This window comes from Heteronotia binoei, chromosome 4, assembly GCF_032191835.1.
Source record: "Heteronotia binoei isolate CCM8104 ecotype False Entrance Well chromosome 4, APGP_CSIRO_Hbin_v1, whole genome shotgun sequence".
Classification (NCBI taxonomy): Eukaryota; Metazoa; Chordata; class Lepidosauria; order Squamata; family Gekkonidae; genus Heteronotia; species Heteronotia binoei.
The window spans coordinates 185,995,418-186,012,694 of record NC_083226.1 but is presented as its reverse complement, the minus strand read 5'-3'; the positions used below and the strand labels follow the sequence as shown (position 1 = coordinate 186,012,694).

The 17,277-nt window shown below is 50.8% G+C and overlaps 1 protein-coding gene and 2 non-coding genes across 3 annotated transcripts in view; 2 read left to right on the top strand and 1 right to left on the bottom strand.

Annotated features, from left to right (window-relative positions):
- UNC13B (unc-13 homolog B) overlaps positions 1–17,277 on the bottom strand; it is a 294,094-nt gene that overhangs the window by 209,021 nt on the left and 67,796 nt on the right. Inside the window, exons 8-10 of the mRNA XM_060236646.1 lie at positions 10,057–10,092; positions 4,264–4,486; positions 2,553–2,675 (exon numbers count right to left, since the gene is read on the bottom strand). Of these exons, the coding sequence (XP_060092629.1) occupies positions 2,553–2,675; positions 4,264–4,486; positions 10,057–10,092 (382 nt within the window). The remainder of the gene's footprint in view (positions 1–2,552; positions 2,676–4,263; positions 4,487–10,056; positions 10,093–17,277) is intronic.
- On the top strand, positions 7,379–7,448 carry TRNAA-GGC (transfer RNA alanine (anticodon GGC)). The gene has a single exon. It is a non-coding gene; the product is annotated as a tRNA-Ala (tRNA).
- Positions 7,516–7,585, top strand: TRNAI-GAU (transfer RNA isoleucine (anticodon GAU)). Its single transcript has one exon. It is a non-coding gene; the product is annotated as a tRNA-Ile (tRNA).

Genomic DNA, 17,277 nt, shown 5'->3' with positions numbered 1-17,277 from the left:
GTTGGACAATTTGCCGCTTTTAACTAGAAGCCCATTTTTGTACGGGCGCAAAACCGGATAGACGGGTAATGGTTCTTCCCTTTCCGTGGGGCTGCTGCTATACTTCCCAGTCTCATTGTGCTCTAGGAAAACCTCCGGATCAGACCCTGTTTCAATGGTATCCAAAGAACTCACTGTCTCATGGGCCAGTCTCAGACTGCCACCATTCCGTAGTCTTGACAATTCACATTCTTCAATGTTGTTATTTCGCCGTTTCTTTTTTCTCCTCCTGTCTATTGTGTCGTATTCCTCTGGATAGCCAGGGACATCTGGAGCTCCTGAGTCTGGGTGAGCTTTCCGCAAAGGCCGTGACCTTTCACGATGACCCTTCGAAACCTCCTTTTTGGAACGTGCGGGGCTTTTCTTGGCACCTAGTTCCTGCCAACTTCTGTTCCTCTGGCTTCTTTCTAAAAAATCTTCTATCAGCTGCTTGCCCAAGTCCTCATAGTTGTCAGGATACACATCTCGCCCAACTTCATAATCAAATGGAATGATCCTGACTCTTCCATTGCTAGCTAAAGATCCTGGGCTGTGGAGGAGACAAAAACAGGAGGAGGGCAGGAAGGCAAAGAGAAAAAACCAGGGAAGAGTGTGTAGGGGGGAAGAACTTTAGCACCTTGTTTGTGAAGGAGGATTTCAGCATGGCAAATCAGGAGCTACAGTGCATAAACATGTGAAGTATGAAATGCCATGGAGCACGCTTATGACCCCAGAGTTACAGATAGGCAGCCAGGTAAGTCTGTAGTAGTGGAAGAACATTCAAGTCCAGTATCAGAAGAACATTCAAGCCCAGAACACCTGAAAGGACAACAAAATTGTCCAGGTCAAAACTCACTAGAAGAAGAAGAATCTCCTTTATCTTCCTCCCCCACAATAGATGCCCTGTGAGGTGGGTGGGGCTGAGAGGGCTCTCACAGCAGCTGCCCTTTCACGGACAACTCCTATGAGAGCTATGGCTGACCCAAGGCCATTCCAGCAGCTGCGAGTGGAGGAGTGGGGAATCAAACCTGGCTCTCCCAGATAAGAGTCCGCACACTTCACCACTGCACCAAACTGGCTCCCAATGAGAGCTCTGGGAAATCTGGTTGGGCTTGAATGCTGTTTTACAGCCTTATTACTAAGCACAGAACATCAGGATGCACTCCTAATCCATAACTCTTGCGCCTTACAATTCCCTTGCAATTCAGGACTTCTAAGGCAGCAGGAAGAAAGTTTCAAAGGCAGGGAACTGGATGTGTCTTCTCTCCTAAGTCCCTTAAGGATCGGAATTAAGGCATACTGTTTTACGAGGAATTGTATAACAAAGCTGACAAAATACTAACAAAAATATTAGAATGATTAAAGGGCTGGAGCACTTTCCCTATGAAGAAAGGTTGAAACACTTGGGGCTCTTTAGCTTGGAGAAACGTCGACTGCGGGGTGACATGATAGAGGTTTACAAGATAATGCATGGGATGGAGAAAGTAGAGAAAGAAGTACTTTTCTCCCTTTCTCACAATACCAGAACTCGTAGGCATTCAATGAAATTGCTGAGCAGTCAGGTTAGAACGGATAAAAGGAAGTCCTTCTTCACAATTCACTGCCACAGGAGGTGGTGGCGGCTACAAGCATAGCCAGCTTCAAGAGGGGATTGGATAAAAATATGGAGCAGAGGTCCATCAGTGGCTATTAGCCACAATGTGTGTGTGTGTGTGTGTATATATATATATATATATATATATATATATATATATATATATATATATATATATATATATATATATATTTTTTTTTTTTTTGGCCACTGTGTGACACAGAGTGTTGGACTGGATGGGCCACTGGCCTGATCCAACATGGCTTCTCTTATGTTCTTATTATGGAATCTCTACATGTACTACAGTCTCCATGTCAGCAGTGAGATAGAACACTTTGGAATATACTAATTTGTCCTGTCACTATGCCCACAGTACAGAACACTCATTATGTTTACCAGATGGACTGCAACAAGATCTGTACAACAACTTTTGATTCCAGTCAGGCACCTTTAAGGCAAATAGTTTTATTCCTGGTACAAGCTTTTGTGTGCAGCCTTAAACAATCCTCAAACAGGCTAAACTCAAGAGCCACTCCCTGCTGGCAACAGTGATCAGACCCAGGCATCACTGGCCGGTAAACACTGCAAACCAGTGCAAGGGTTAAACTCTAGCTCCATTTTATGGGACAGTCAGAAACTTCACACATGCTACTGGGATGTGCAACTTGCCTGACAGGTCTAAACGCATGAGATTTAGTTGGGAGGAAAGCTCGGAGTTCTAATCTCTTTTCTCTTTATAGGGCCAACAGGAAAGGTTTGCATTGTGCTGAGAGAGGAAGCACACCACCTGAAAGAGGAAAAGCCACACCAGAGAGTCCACCTGCTCCGCCAACAGCAAGAGAGGAGAAGGGCATGCAAACATCAAAAGCTGCTCCCCAGACCAGGCCACGGCTACGCACCACAGCATGGGGACACTGAGGCTGTGCACAGCTCCACCCACCTATCCGACAGCTCTAGAGAGTGGCGGCTTTCTAGCGACAACCGGCGGCTGGTCACTTGACTAGACTCTGAGGCAGACTCCAGATCAGACCGGCCACTCAGGGTGGAGTCTAAGCTATCATATCTTCATCAAAGGAAAGGCAAGGAAGAGTTGGGAAAAGCAAAGGGCAGAAGATTACTCAGAGACACTCAGTGTTGTAGAGGTAATAAAATGCACCACCAGGACTGCCTGACTGAGGGAGCTGGGAGGTGGCCATTTGTCATGATCCTGGGCCTAGTGAGGCCTACAGGCTCCAGAGAAGCCTGCCTAGGAGTTACTACAGAAAGCCTACATCTCCCAGGATGTCCCTCTGATTGGGTGGCAAGGTTTTGGAGTGAAAACTGGCCCAGAGAGGGGTGGGACCTGGGAGGAGAGCATAAAAGGGCCAAGCCCAGACAGGGAAGTGAGTTCACTCTGGGAAAGGCTGCAGGAGAGATCCCTTACCCAAGGGGGTGAGTTTTAGTATTAGAGGAAGGAAAAGTCTAGCCAAACATGTCATGGCTTCTGTTTATTTACACCCAGCTTTGCTGTTTTCATATTCACTAGTACTAAATCTTTATCACCCACTTATTCATAGAACCCTAGAGTTGGAAGAGACCTCTAGGGTCATCTAGTCCAACCCCCTGCACAATGCAGGAAACTCACAAACACCTCCCCCTAAATTCACAGGATCCTCATTGCTGTCAGAGGGCCATCTAACATCTCTTTAAAAACCTCCAAGAAAGGAGAGCCCTCCACCTCCCAAGGAGGAAGCCTGTTCCACTGAGGAATCGCTCTAACGGTCAGGAAGTTCATAGAATCCTAGAGTTGGAAGGGACCTCTAGGGTCATCTAGTCCTTCTAGGCTCTGTTTAAAAACCTCCAAAAACCAGTGTTTAATTGTTAATATGTGATTTGCAGAATTGTTGTTTCAAATTATTTTTATAATACACGTTTTTAAAGGCTTGTTTTAATGCTTTGGGTCGATTGCTTCATTGGGGATTCCAACTTGGGAGCAGCAACGTGTCAGCAAGAGATGAACAAACAAACTCATTGGGGTTACTGTGAGATTATCCTTGGTTATATATATTCCATTGGAATGTCAAGAAACAGGATAAGAAGATGATATTGGATTTATATCCTGCCCTCCACCCCGAAGAGTCTCAGAGCGGCTCAAAATCTCCTTTCCCTTCCTCCCCCACAACAGACACCCGGTGAGGTGGGTGGGGCTGAAAGAGCTCTCCCAGAAGCTGCCCTTTCAAGGACAACTCCAAGATCTATGGCTGACCCAAGGCCACTCCAGCAGCTGCAAGGGGAGGAGTGGGGAATCAAATCCGGTTCTCCCAGATAAGAGTCCATGCACTTAACCACTCCACCAAACTGGCTCTCACAGAAGCTGCCCTTTCAAGGACAATGTGAGGGCTATGGCTGACCCAAGGCCATTCCAGCAGCTGCAAGGGGAGGAGTGGGGAATCAAACCCGGTTCTCCCAGATAAGAGTCCGCACACTTCACCACTGCACCAGACTGGCTAAGGAAATACAAAGTAGGGGAAGGGAAAGGGAAATCACATTATTTCGACATAAACTCTGTCCGATTATCCTTGACAAGGACAGCTGAAAGAAACAAAAAGAGGAGGAAAAGGAAGGGTAAAGGGAAAAAGGAGGGGGGTGTCTACTTCTCAAGGGAGACCCACCTGACGGCTGTGCGCTTCTGGTGCTCCCGCTCATAGCCACGTGTGGCCTCCAGGCCAGCCTCTCGGGAGACCCCCTGCTGCTGCAGACGAGAGGCCACGGGGAACTGGTGGACGGAGGCGTTGGGCTGGGAGGTGGTGTGGTAGGGTGGGGGCATGCTGCTGCTGGTCTCGCTGCGGTAGTCGCTGTCCCGGTCCTCCACGGCACTGTCGTGGTCTTCGGAAGCTGCAAGGCAAAAGGAGCCTGAGCATCGCTTCCCAGATGCTGCCCAGTTGGCCCAGAACGGGGAAGCCAACTCAAACACCTTCCTCCCCCCCCCCAAGGATGCCACCCCCTGGCAGAAAGGCCTCCCAGGAACACAACTCCATCTACAGTATGTCACAGAAGTGAGTACCCCCCCTCACATTTTGTCAATATTTAAGTATATCTTTTCATGTGACCACACTGAAGAAATGACACTTGGCTACAGTGTAAAGTAGTGAGTCTGCAGCTTGTATAACAGTGTGAATGTGTTGTCCCTTCAGAATTACGCAACGCACAGCCATTAATGTCTACACTGCTGGCAACAAAAGGGAGTACACCCCTGAGTGATAATGGCCCGAGTAGCCGTTTTCCCTCCCTGGTGTCATGCGACTCGTAAGTGGTACAAGGTATCAGGTGTGAAGGGGGAGCAGGTTATCGCTCTCACTCCCTCCTACTGGTCACTGGAAGTTCCACACGGCACCTCATGGCAATGAACTCTCTGAGGATCTGGAAAAGCTACTTGTTGCTCTACATAAAGATGGCCTAGGCTATAAGAAGATTGCCAAGACCCTGAAACTGAGCTGCAGCACGGTGGCCAAGATCATACAGCGGTTTAACAGGACAGGTTCCACTCAGAACAGGCCTCGCCATGGGGGACCAAAGAAGCTGAGTGCCCGTGCTCAGCGTCATATCCAGAGGTTGGCTTTGGGAAATAGACGTATGAGTGCTGCCGGCATTGCTACAGAGGCTGAAGGGGTGGGGCCAGCCTGTCAGTGCTCAGACCATACGCCGCACGCTGCATCGAAGTGGTCTGCAGGGCTGTCGTCCCAGAAGGAAGCCTCTTCTAAAGATGATGCACAAGAAAGCCCGCAAATTGTTTGCTGCAGACAAGCAGAATAAGGACATGGATTACTGGAACCCTGTCCTGTGGTCTGATGAGACCAAGATAAACTTCTTTGGTTCAGATGGTGTCAAGCGTGTGTGATGGCAACCAGGTGAGGAGTATAAAGACAAGTGTGTCTTGCCTACAGTCAAGCGTGGTGGTGGGAAGGTCATGGTCTGGGGCTGCATGAGTGCTGCCGGCACTGGGGAGCTACCGTTCACTGAGGGAACCATGAATGCCAACATGTACTGTGACATACTGAAGCAGAGCACAATCCCCTCCCTTTGGAGACTAAGCCACAGAAAGACTGCCAGATCTTTCGGAAAGACTGCGAGATCTGCAGTCTTCCTTCGGAGACTGGGCCGCAGGGCAGTATTCCAACATGTTAACGACCCCAAACACACCTCCAAAACGACCACTGCTTTGCTGAAGAAGCTGAGGGTCAAGGTGAGCGACTGGCCAAGCATGTCTCCAGACCTAAACCCTACTGAGCATCTGAGGGGCAGCCTGAAACGCAAGGCTGAGGTGCGCAAGGTCTCTAACATCCACCAGCTACGTGACGTCGTCATGGAGGAGTGGAAGAGGACTCCAGTGGCAACCTGTGAAGCTCTGGTGAACTCTATGCTCAAGAGGGTTAAGGCACTGCTGGAAAATAATGGTGGCCACACAAAATATTGACACTTTGGCCCCCATTTGGACATTATCGCTTAGGGGTGTACCCACTTTTGATGCCAGCAGTTTAGACATTAATGGCTGTGCATTGCGTAATTCTGAGGGGACAGCACATTTACACGGTTATACAAGCTGCAGGCTCACTACTTTACATTGCAAAGTCCTTACTTTCTTCTTCCCTTCCGAGGCAACCCCAAAAGTGCAGCCTTCCCCTCAGGGGTGGGGAGGAAGCATCAGTGGAAGGCAAGAGCAAGTCGGTGAGCCCAACAGGACTATAAAAGCCCCTGCGGCCAAAAGCACAATCAGATCCTTTGCAACTGAGGGATGCTCTGGAAGGTTTAAGCTGAAACATGACGACAACTCGGACCCCCCCTGTCGCAGAGGAAGCAAAGGAACCCACCAGGCACTACAGCGCAAGTCTGAAAAGCAGCTCAGTCACTCCCCAGCAGGACAGGGAAAGGAGGGGGAAAGCACCCAAGAAGAAACAGCAGGTTCCCCTTTGGCACACTGCCATGCTCAGCAAAAGGGACTGAGCGTTCCTGGCGGAGGACAAAAACGCAGCTGCCCTCAGGAACGGCCATCTACGGGACAGCAGTCACAGCCGCTCAGCGCAAAAAGGCGGGCAAACCCCAGCGCACCATCTGCTGCCTACGGAACAATCAAACAGGGGCACAGTTTGAAGAAAAGCGGCTCCGGCCGGGATGCAGCTCATCGAGGACCTGGCTGGCTGGCAGACCGGGCACCGAGGCGGCCTGGCATCTCCCCAGCGGGCAGCCTCTCCAATCCCTTCGGCACACCTTGAAACTGGGAACCTGAAGTCCCCGGCAAAGAGGCCTGCCGAAGGCAAAGGGTTGTGTCCTTTGTGAATTTTGGGCCCCGGCTTCATAGGGGTTTTGCTCCTGGTCAAGAGAGCCATCCCTCCCCCCGCCCCCCCCCATAACACAAACTTCAGCTAAAGACACAAGGGGAGGGGCATCTCCAGCTGAGAGCCGCTTCAAACAGCCTTTCAGCTCCTTTGATTGTCCGGGCTCAAAATAGAACCATCTCTCACTTTCCAGGCTGCCTTTGCTAGTCTCCAGCCAGGAGGCCGAGGGAAAGTGTGCTCTTGTGTACCCTCGAAGGACAAGACAAGAGCAAGCCCCTCCCAACATGAGCCTGAGTCACCCCAAAAAGGAAGGTAATCCTAGCCCACCCCCCTAAAAGCCCTCTCCATCTCCCTCAAGGTGGAGGAACCCTGCTCCAGAGAGAACATGGCACTTGGGGTTCAGGCAAATAGGCGTGGAAAACTTCAGCTTGAGACCCTGGAGAGCCATGAATGGGGCTGTGGCTCAGTGGTAGAGCATCTGCTTGGCAAGCAGGAGGCCCCAGGTTCAATCCCTGGCATCGCCAACTAAAAAGGGTCCAGGCAAGTAGGCGTGAAAAACCTCAGCTTGAGACCCTGGAGAGCCATGAATGGGGCTGTGGCTCAGTGGTAGAGCATCTGCTTGATAAGCAGAAGGTCCCAGGTTCAATCCCCGGCATCGCCAACTAAAACAGGTCCAGGCAAATAGGTGTGAAAAACCTCAGCTTGAGACCCTGGAGAGCCGCTGCCTGTGTGAGTAGACAATACTGACTTTGATGGACTGAGGGTCTGATTCAGTAGAAGGCGGCTTCATATATTCATATTCATTTTCCATGCAAGGCACCTAGACTGATGCTTGCTACTTGTAGAGCAAAAGAATGAAGCAACTCGACATCAGTTTCTGCTAGAAGATGAATCACCCAACTTCTCATTAACACAGCTTGGTTTCAGCCCAGCGTTCAAAAGCTTCCATGATAAGACACAACATGACACATTAAGCCACGTCAGACACAATGCCCATGGCTTTGCCCCGTGCAACCAGCTTCGCCCACACCCCTCTGAGAAGCCAATGGGATCGGGAAGGGGGGGGGGGCTGAAGGGAAAAGGACATGCCCCGCTTTATGAGATAAAGTGGGCATTCATGTACACAGCCAAGAGGGCATGGATACTCACAGCTCACAATGGCACTTGGTAAGAGATCTACTAGAGACTAGAAAAGAGAAGAGAGAGGAGCAAAGGGTCAAGCCCACGAGAGGGCAAGGAAAATGCCAAGACGCTCCAGAGAATAGGCAACCCCCACCCACCGAGAGTTGGCACCCTGCCTCCTCAGACCCAGAAAGGTGGTGTGCCACTGACGCCGGCCCAGACCCATGCGAGACTGGTGATGGCGGGGTCTGAGAAAGCCCGAAGGGGGAGTTGTGGGGAAGCATGCCAAGAACGGCACTTCACCCACACCAAGAGGATAACCCAAGGAGGATCAGATGTGACAGGGAAGGTTGGAGACGCTTCTGTTTAAGTTCCAAACACACATTTCAGAGCATAATTAGCAGGTTAGGTAACACAGTGAGGGTTTCCTTAAAAAAAAAAAAATCTTTCTGATAGATTGTAGCTGACAGAAGCCTAAGCACTGAACAGCAAAGTGGCGTCAAGCATAATATGCCGTCTTTGCTAAGACTTCCTTAACAATACGGGGATTACGGAAACAGCAGGACCGGGCTCTATCCGCTGCCCATCACGAGTCGCCAATGCCAGCTGAAGCTGCCCTCACCGAGAAATGCATTCCGAAGGAGACCGAAGAACAAATCACTCCCCCATTAGCCAGCAGAGAGCCACAAATCCGTCCTGAAATCTGGGCCACTGAATGCCAAAGTGCCATGAGTGGGAGAGCAGGCAGTGCTGGAAATGTGCACCGTCAACTTTTCTCGAGCAAGGAAAACAGCATGAATCAATGCAACCGGAGCTCCATGCCAAGAGGTGGCGGAAGCGGGAAGAGCTTTCCTGGCCAGGCCCACACCCCAGGCAGGTGCTGCCGCCTCCACCGTGCCTGGCAAGATGGAAACTGCCCTCCCCCATGGGCAAAGGGCTCAGGTGGATGCGGGGAGCACTCTGAAGCAGAGGCCCTTGGAATCTCCCGGCAGTCTCGCCAGGCCTTACGGAGCAGCGCAGGGAAACCAGTGAGGCCTCCTGGAGAGCTTGCCCCCTGGGCGACAGGATGGCCCCTTCCTGCTGTCAGAGAGCCCCGAGAGGCAGAGGGAGAAGATGAACCTCCGCAGGAGCCCGGTCATCATGAGGCCAGACTGAGGCACGGGGGCCGATCTGGGCCTGCCCAGTTCTGAGATTCTGAAAGTGCCTCTTTCCATGCACAGCTGTTGTGAACGGTAGCTCATTTTAAGCAACAAACAGGGACGATAACGACAGGCCTTCTTCTGCTTCTTGCACTCATGTCATGGGGTTTTTTTTTCCTTAGGGACACTGCATCTATTTATAGGCTTGCATTCTCCCTCCCTTCTCCCACAGAGATCTGAGGAGTGCAACATGGCTCTCCCTTGTGCATCCATCCTCACATCCACGGCCTTGCCGGACAAGTGCGGCTGAGAAAGGGGCAGGCCTGAAGTTAGCTTTATGGCAAGATGGAGTTCGGAAGCCAGGTGTCCCCAATCCCAGGTCAACCACTCTAGCCACACCCCCTCTCAAGAGGGAACCATGTCAGAGAAAACAGCTGTTCTAGGGACATGAACATATGAAGCTGCCTTCTACTGAATCAGACCCCCCCTGGGTCCATCAAAGTCAGTATTGTCTTCTCAGACTGGCAGCGGCTCTCCAGGGTCTCAAGCTGAGGTTTTTCACACCTATTTGCCTGGAGCCTTTTTAGGTGGATATGCCGGAGATTGAACCTGGGACCTTCTGCTTCCCAAGCAGATGCTCTACCACTGAGCCACTGTCCCTCCCCTTGGCTGATATCCTACTTCACAGGAAGCAGCAAACTTTCATGGCACAAGGAGAGGAGAAAGGCATGCACGCACACGCACACACACGGGAGGAAAATCCACCCCACGGCAGTCCATGCAGGAATCACCCTGTTATCCTTAGACTGGAGCAGGGGGAGCCCCTGTTAGAACCACACAACCCGCAAGGAATCATTGAGGTGTTACCTACTCTGCTCATCTCCCCATCCAAAATAATTCCAGGTGCCTGCATGCAATAAATGGAAACAGGGGGGAAAAAAAAGAGAAATGGAAGAAGTATAGCGGGAAAAAAATAAGTGAGATGAATTTGAAACACCGCGGCACTAATTCAGAGAGATGTGCTTTTTTAAATTTTTACCATAATACCATCATGTATTTTCAGTAACTTACCTCCTGGGGAGGGCACCCCAACAGCCCCGCAGGTGAAAAGGCACACAAACACCAAGATGGCCACATTCACTTGGCAATTTATGGCCATCACGTCTTTTACATGTACTATATGCATCGTCATTTAAGCACATTATTTCCATTTTTCATCTCCCATGCAGTGGCCGTACATCCAGTATAAAATCACCTGATGTTTTTAGCACAGCACAGAATTCCAGATTGTCTTCCTCACACCACCCTCTCTCTTCGATGCTCGGGAAACCGCCTTGTGTGGGAACGACGCCCCAACGGTCAGTGGCCCAGTAGAGCAGCACTCAGTGGTTCTTAACCCTTTTACCAATCAGCTCCATTCCAACCCACTACCTGACCACTGCCTTCACAGGTCCCTAGAGGACAACCACTCCCTCCACTATTTCCACAGGTGTCTGAAGCATCTGGACTTAAACTACTCCACTTTAACTCATTCATACATAATTTGGAATCAGGATGACCCAGGATGGATGGGATGGCCCCGCGTTCTGTTTCTTTGCTTGGCTGTGGCTTTCAGGCAAGAGCCTCCCCACGGCAAAAATACCTTCTCCTGGAAGAGGCATTGCTAGCCACACCTTTGATGTGCACCCAACGCCCCTCATGGGCGTCTTTCCCCTGGAACCTTCAAAGCCATTTGGACTCTTCTTCCAAGTCTTACCAAAAAGCCACTGTCTTCTCCCCCTATCAGAGAGGCTGACTTTTTATAGAATTTATTACAGCAATTATTACTACAGAATTTATTTATAGAATTTATCATGGCATATTTATAGAATTTCTTCATGTTCTAGATCAGGGGTGGCCAACGGTAGCTCTCCAGATGTTTTTGCCTACAACTCTCATCAGCCCCAGCCAGAAGATGATGATGATATTGGATTTATATCCCTCCCTCCACTCTGAAGAGTCTCAGAGCAGCTCACAATCTCCTTTACCTTCCTCCCCCACAACAGACACCCTGTGAGGTGGGTGGGGCTGGAGAGGGCTCTCTCAGCAGCTGCCCTTTCAAGGACAACCTCTGCCAGAGCTATGGCTGACCCAAGGCCATGCTAGCAGGTACAAGTGGAGGAGTGGGGAATCAAACCCGGTTCTCCCAGATAAGAGTCCGCACACTTAACCACTACACCAAACTGGCTCTCCATGGCTGATGGGAGTTGTAGGCAAAAAACATCTGGAGAGCTACTTTTGGCCACCCCTGTTCTAGATGAAACATCTCAAGAACCTGAGAAAAGAGTTGCAAACTGCTACTGCCTCAGCATTTGTAACTTTAATGTTTGCCAGCCAGGATGTAGGTGAAAAAACTGAAGGTAGAAATTATTTAGTAAATACCAGGGCTCTTTTGGTAGAAAAATCCCAGCAGGAATTAATTTGCATATTAGGCCACACCCCTGACATCACCATTGTTTCACGTAGGGCTTTTTTGTAGAAAAAGCCCAGCAGGGACATTTGCATATTAGGCCACACCCCCTGACACCAAGCCAGCCGGAACTGCGTTCCTGCTCAAGAGTAGCCCTGGTAAATGCAATAAAATGTGTTCTTTGGACAGAAGCTCTCTCAGGTGTTCACAACAGAGAGAACTACCAGAATTTCTGGATCTTCGGATCTAGTCAGGAGGACCAGGTAGTGGGTGAAAGGCCCTTTTCTGCCTGAGACTCTGGCGGCAACCGCCAGTTCCAGAAGACAAGACTGACCACAAAAGAGGAAGGCAGAAGGCAGCCTTGTGCAATCGTGAGATCTGGCTGACATCCGTCAGCACCCCGGCTACCTGGCTGGCTCAGCAGAACGTTAACCTGAATCTGTCGTGTCGCTCTTTTGTTCCCCGTCCTCTCCCTTGGCTCTTTGATCAGCAGCAGCAGGAGCGCCTTCATTAGCCGTGGCGACTGCACCGCCTGGGGTGTTGCCTCTAATGGGAGGCTGATGGGACTGATGAGCAGAACCCGTTAAGTCAGCAACACAACAAGCACCCAGGGTCTCTTGGGCCATCTGCCAGGGTCATCTCTCTCATGACAGAACACGCCTGAGGCACAGCGTTGTTGTTTTGGGCCTCGTAATCCCAGAGAGGCAGCCTGAGAGAAAGGACCCCCAAAACACAACATGTCTACCTCCGTGACTCTGAGGCTACAGGGCTCACCTGGCACCTTCCAAGAGCTATGAACTGCGTGACAGAAATACTGTGGGTGTCTGGTATGTGCAGACCAGCAGCTTGAAGAACTGAAGAAACAAGAATCCTACCAAGAATCCCACCTGGGGGAGGGGTTTGTGAGTTTCCTGAATTGTGCAGGGGGTTGGACTAGATGATCCTGGAGGTCCCTTCCAACTCTAGGATTCTATCATCAGGAAGAACTTCCTGGCCATTAGAGAGATTCCTCAGTGGAACAGGCTTCCTCCTTGGGAGGTGGTGGGCTCTCCTTCCTTGGAGGTTTTTCAACAGAGGCTACATGGCCACCTGACAGCAATGAGGATCCTGTGAATTGAGGGGGAGGTGTTGGTGAGTTTCCTGCATTGCGTAGGGGGTTGAACTAGATGACTCTGGAGGTCTCTTCCAACTCTTCTATGATTCTAACAGGCTTCCTCCTCAAGAGGTGGTGGGCTCTCCTTACTTGGAGGTTTTGAAGCAGAGGCTAGACGGCCACCTGACAGCAATGAGGATCCTGTGAATGTAGGGGGAGGTGTTTGTGAGTTTCCTGCATTGTGCAGGGGGTTGGACTAGATGACCCTGGAGGTCCCTTCCAACTCTAGGATTCTATCATCAGGAAGAACTTCCTGGCCATTAGAGCGATTCCTCAGTGGAACAGGCTTCCTCCTGGGGAGGTGATGGGCTCTCCTTCCTTGGAGGTTTTTCAACAGAGGCTAGATGGCCATCTGACAGCAATGAAGGTCCTGTGAATTTAGGGGGAGGTGTTTGTGAGTTTCCTGCATTGTGAAGAGGGTTGGACTAGATGACCCTGGACGTCCCTTCCAACTCTAGGATTCTATCATCAGGAAGAACTTCCTGGCCATTAGAGCGATTCCTCAGTGGAACAGGCTTCCTCCTCAAGAGGTGGTAGGCTCTCCTTCCTTGGAGGTTTTTCAACAGAGACTACATGGCCACCTGACAGCAATGAAGTTCCTGTGAATGTAGGGGGAGTTGCTTGTGAGTTTCCGGCATTGTGCAGGGGTTTGGACTAGATGACCCTGGAGGTCCCTTCCAATTCTATGGCCAAGTCACCTCTTCCATCTGCGTGGCCTCCCTGCTTCAAGAACATTTCCACAATGGAAGAAGAGTCCTGGAGGCTGGCAAATGACCAGTCTCTCCCAGGCCTTCTTAAGCTATGAGCCATGACCAAGTTAGCGTCCTCAGGCAATAACAGAGCAGGGGAGAGGCAGAGAACCAGAATGGACCACTGCTTCCTGGAAGGCACCTGGCTGGGCCCTGAGAAGGGGGAGGCAGCAATGGTTGGCCTTTCACAGGATCTAAAGGAAGAACCTGCCATCCATCTCGTCAGTGACTGGGCCAGACATTTAAGGAGAGAGATAGAGAGAGACTGACTGGCTCAGCTTAGCATGTGGGTGTGCTAAAAACCGAGAACTTGCTTGCCACATATCATCTTTTACAAAGCGTTCCACCATTTGGGACTACAGAGCAATAGGTTGCCAGGCAATGCGGGTGTCTGAGGAGCTGGCAAGTCAGATCAAGATGTCTCCCCTTGTTGACTGTCTGGCTGAGAGGTCTTCCCCCTTCCCTCTTGAACAGCCCCACGACTTGACAGACTGCAGACTGAACCCCCCCCCCCCCCAATCATGATCCTAGGCCTAGTGAGGCCTGTATTAGAGTAGCTACAGGGCCTCCATCTCCCAGAATGCCTTCGGTCCCTCTGATTGGGTGGGCAGCATTTTGGGAGGAAAAACTGGCCCGGGGGAGGGGGCTGGGAGGAAGGAAATAAAAGGCCAAGCTAGAGAGGGGGGAGTATTCCCTCTGGGGAGGCTGCAGCAGGAGGGTGCCCTCACCCAAGGGTGGGGAGTCTGTTTGGGATTAGAGGGAAAGAACTGACAGCCATAGAATCATAAAATCATAGAGTTGGAAGGGACCTCCAGGGCCATCTAGTCCAACCCCCTGCACAATGCAGGAAACTCACAAAAACCTCTCCCTAAATTCACAGGATCCTCATTGCTGTCAGATGGCCATTTAACCACTGTTGAAAAACCTCCAAGGAAGGAGAGCCCACCACCTCCCGAGGAGGAAGCCTGTTCCACTGAGGAATCGCTCTAATGGTCAGGAAGTTCTTCCTAATGTTGAGTTGGAAACTCTTTGGATTTAATTTCAACCCATTGGTTCTGGTTCTATCTTCTGCGGCCACAGAAAACAATTCCACACCATCCTCTAGAGGACAGCCCTTCAAGTATTTGAAGATGGTGATCCTATCACCTCTCAGCCGCCTCCTCCCCAGGCTAAACATCCCCAGCTCCTTCAACCTTTCCTCCTAGGACTCGGTCTCCAGACCCCTCACCATCTTCGTCGCCCTCCTCTGGACCCCTTCCAGTTTGCCTAGATCCTTCTTAAAATGTGGTGCCCAAAACTGAACACAGTACTGCAGATGGAAGCCAGTTGCGTTAGGGCTTCCATTTCTTTGCACCAACCTTTCCTGTTTTCTAAATTCACTGTTGACAAACTTTTTTTCAAACCGCTTGTTTTTGAGCACTTAGAATAAACCCGTTGTTGTTGTTAAACTGCCTGGGTCCGACCGTCTCTTCCGTCACGGAAAGGAGGCGTTTGTGGGTCGGGTGGGTGCTCCGGGCCTTCCCAGACAGACCCTTCACCAGAGAGTTGGCAGCCAGTCGAAAGCCCTCCCTGGACCCCAGCTGTGCGAAACCCCAAGAGGACCAGAGTCCGATACCAAGAGCCCCCCCATCCAACCCCTTGCAGGTCCCACCTCAAAGAGGCCAAACAGAGCCCACATTTCCCAATAATAAACCAGTACTCACCGCATTCATTTCAGACCTCTCCTAAAATTTCTCCCCACCACCACCATCACCGGCAACGTTTCCCAATGGCTTCAGAATGACCAGGCAGCCTGGGAAAGATCATCTCTCACAAGGCTTTCAGGTTGCAAACAGCCCCCTGAGGGTCTCTGACCCCTCCCCCACTAAAAGGGAAGGGGGGCTGCAGATCCCCAGTGAAGCCCCCAGGTCAACCCCGGCTAGGCCAGGACAATGACCTCAGGAGCAGATGCTGGGGGACATCTCTCGCTACAGGGCCCCTGGAAAGTTGCCAGCAGAGGAGGCAATGCTTGGTTAGGCAGGTCAATGGGGTGGCTGAGCACAAGGAAGCCCATGGCTTGCCCCACCAGTCCCAATGGCCCTGCTCCACGTGGCTCAGGCCATTGGTCATCAGCTCCCTCCAAAATGTGGTTTTCCTGCCCTCTATGGAGACGACAGGATCCAGGATGACCTTGACAGGCTGGAAAACGGGGCTAAAAACAATAAAATGAATTTTAACAAGGATAAGCGTTCTGCACTTAGCCAGCAAAAATCGAATGCATGGTTATAGGATGGGGGAGACTTGTCTTAGCAGTAGTCTGTGCGAAAAGGATCTAGGGGTCTTAGTGGATCAGACGCTGAACATGAGTCAAGTGTGATGCAGCGGCTAAAAAGGCAAATGCAATTTTGGGCTGTATCAACAGAAGTCTAGTGTCCAGATCACGTGATGTGATGGTATCGCTTTACTCTGCTCTGGTAAGACCTCCCATGGAGTATTGTGTTCAGTTTTGGGCACCACATTTTAAGAAGGATCTAGACAAGCTGGAATGGGTTCAGAGGAGGGCGATGAAGATGGTGAGGGGTCTGGAGACCAAGTCCTATGAGGAAAGGTTGAAGGAGCTGGGCATGTTTAGCCTGGAGAGGAGGCGGCTGAGAGGGGATAGGATCACCATCTTCAAGTTCTTGAAGGGGTGTCATATAGAGGATGGTGTGGAATTGTTTTCTGTGGCCCCGGAAGGTAGGACCAGAACCAACGGGTTGAAATTAAATCAAAAGACTTTCCGGCTGACAGTGATGGAGATCCTGTGAATTTAGGGGGAAGTATTTGTGAGTTTCCTGCAGTGTGCAAGGGGTTGGACTAGATCCTGGAGGTCACTTCCAACTCTATGATTCTATGATTCTTCAATGGGTTGAAATTAAATCAAAAGAGTTTCCGGCTCAACATTAGGAAGAACTTCCTGGCTGTTAGAGCGGTTCCTCAATGGAACAGGCTTCCTCGGGAGGTGGTGGGCTCTCCTTCCTTGGAGGTTTCTACAGAGGCTAGATGGCCCTCTGACAGCAATGAGGATCCTGTGAATTTAGGGGGAGGTATCTGCATTATGCAGGGGGTTGGACTAGATGACCCTGGAGGTGCCCTCCAACTCTTCTATGATTCTATGAGTTACAGCGGTTCCTCAGTGGAACAGGCTTCCTCCTTGGGAGGTGGTGGGCTCTTTCCTTGGAGGTTTTTCAACAGAGGCTAGATGGCCACCTGACAGCGATAAAGATCCTGTGAATTCTATGACACTTCCCGAGGCAGGGGCGAAGCAACCGACTTCCAACCCACACAAGCCCCTGTGCAGGTGAGTGGGAGGCCACCTGCTTGCCAAGCGCCCACCTTGGACAAGGTGCTCTATGGGAACACCTTCCTTCCTGTTCCTGGATGAGGCCAAGCTCTGCCACCTTCCTCTTCCACCCCCGTCAGCATTCGGGACGCACGTTTGGAAAGCAGCTAATTAAAATTCAAGCTGAGCACAGGAATGCACATGCAGAACTGCCTCCCACCCTCACTGACTAAGCCAGTTCAGATTTATTTTTATTTACTTCACTTATAGTCCACTTTCCTCACTGAGATTCAAGGCAGATGGGGTGTGTGTGTGTGCAAAGTGCTGCACACTTTCTGACTTATGGTGACATTGTGAATTAATATCCACCCAAGACCCTGATGCTGGGAAAGACAGAAGGCAAAAGAAGAAGGGGGCGGCAAAAGAGGAGATGGCTGGAC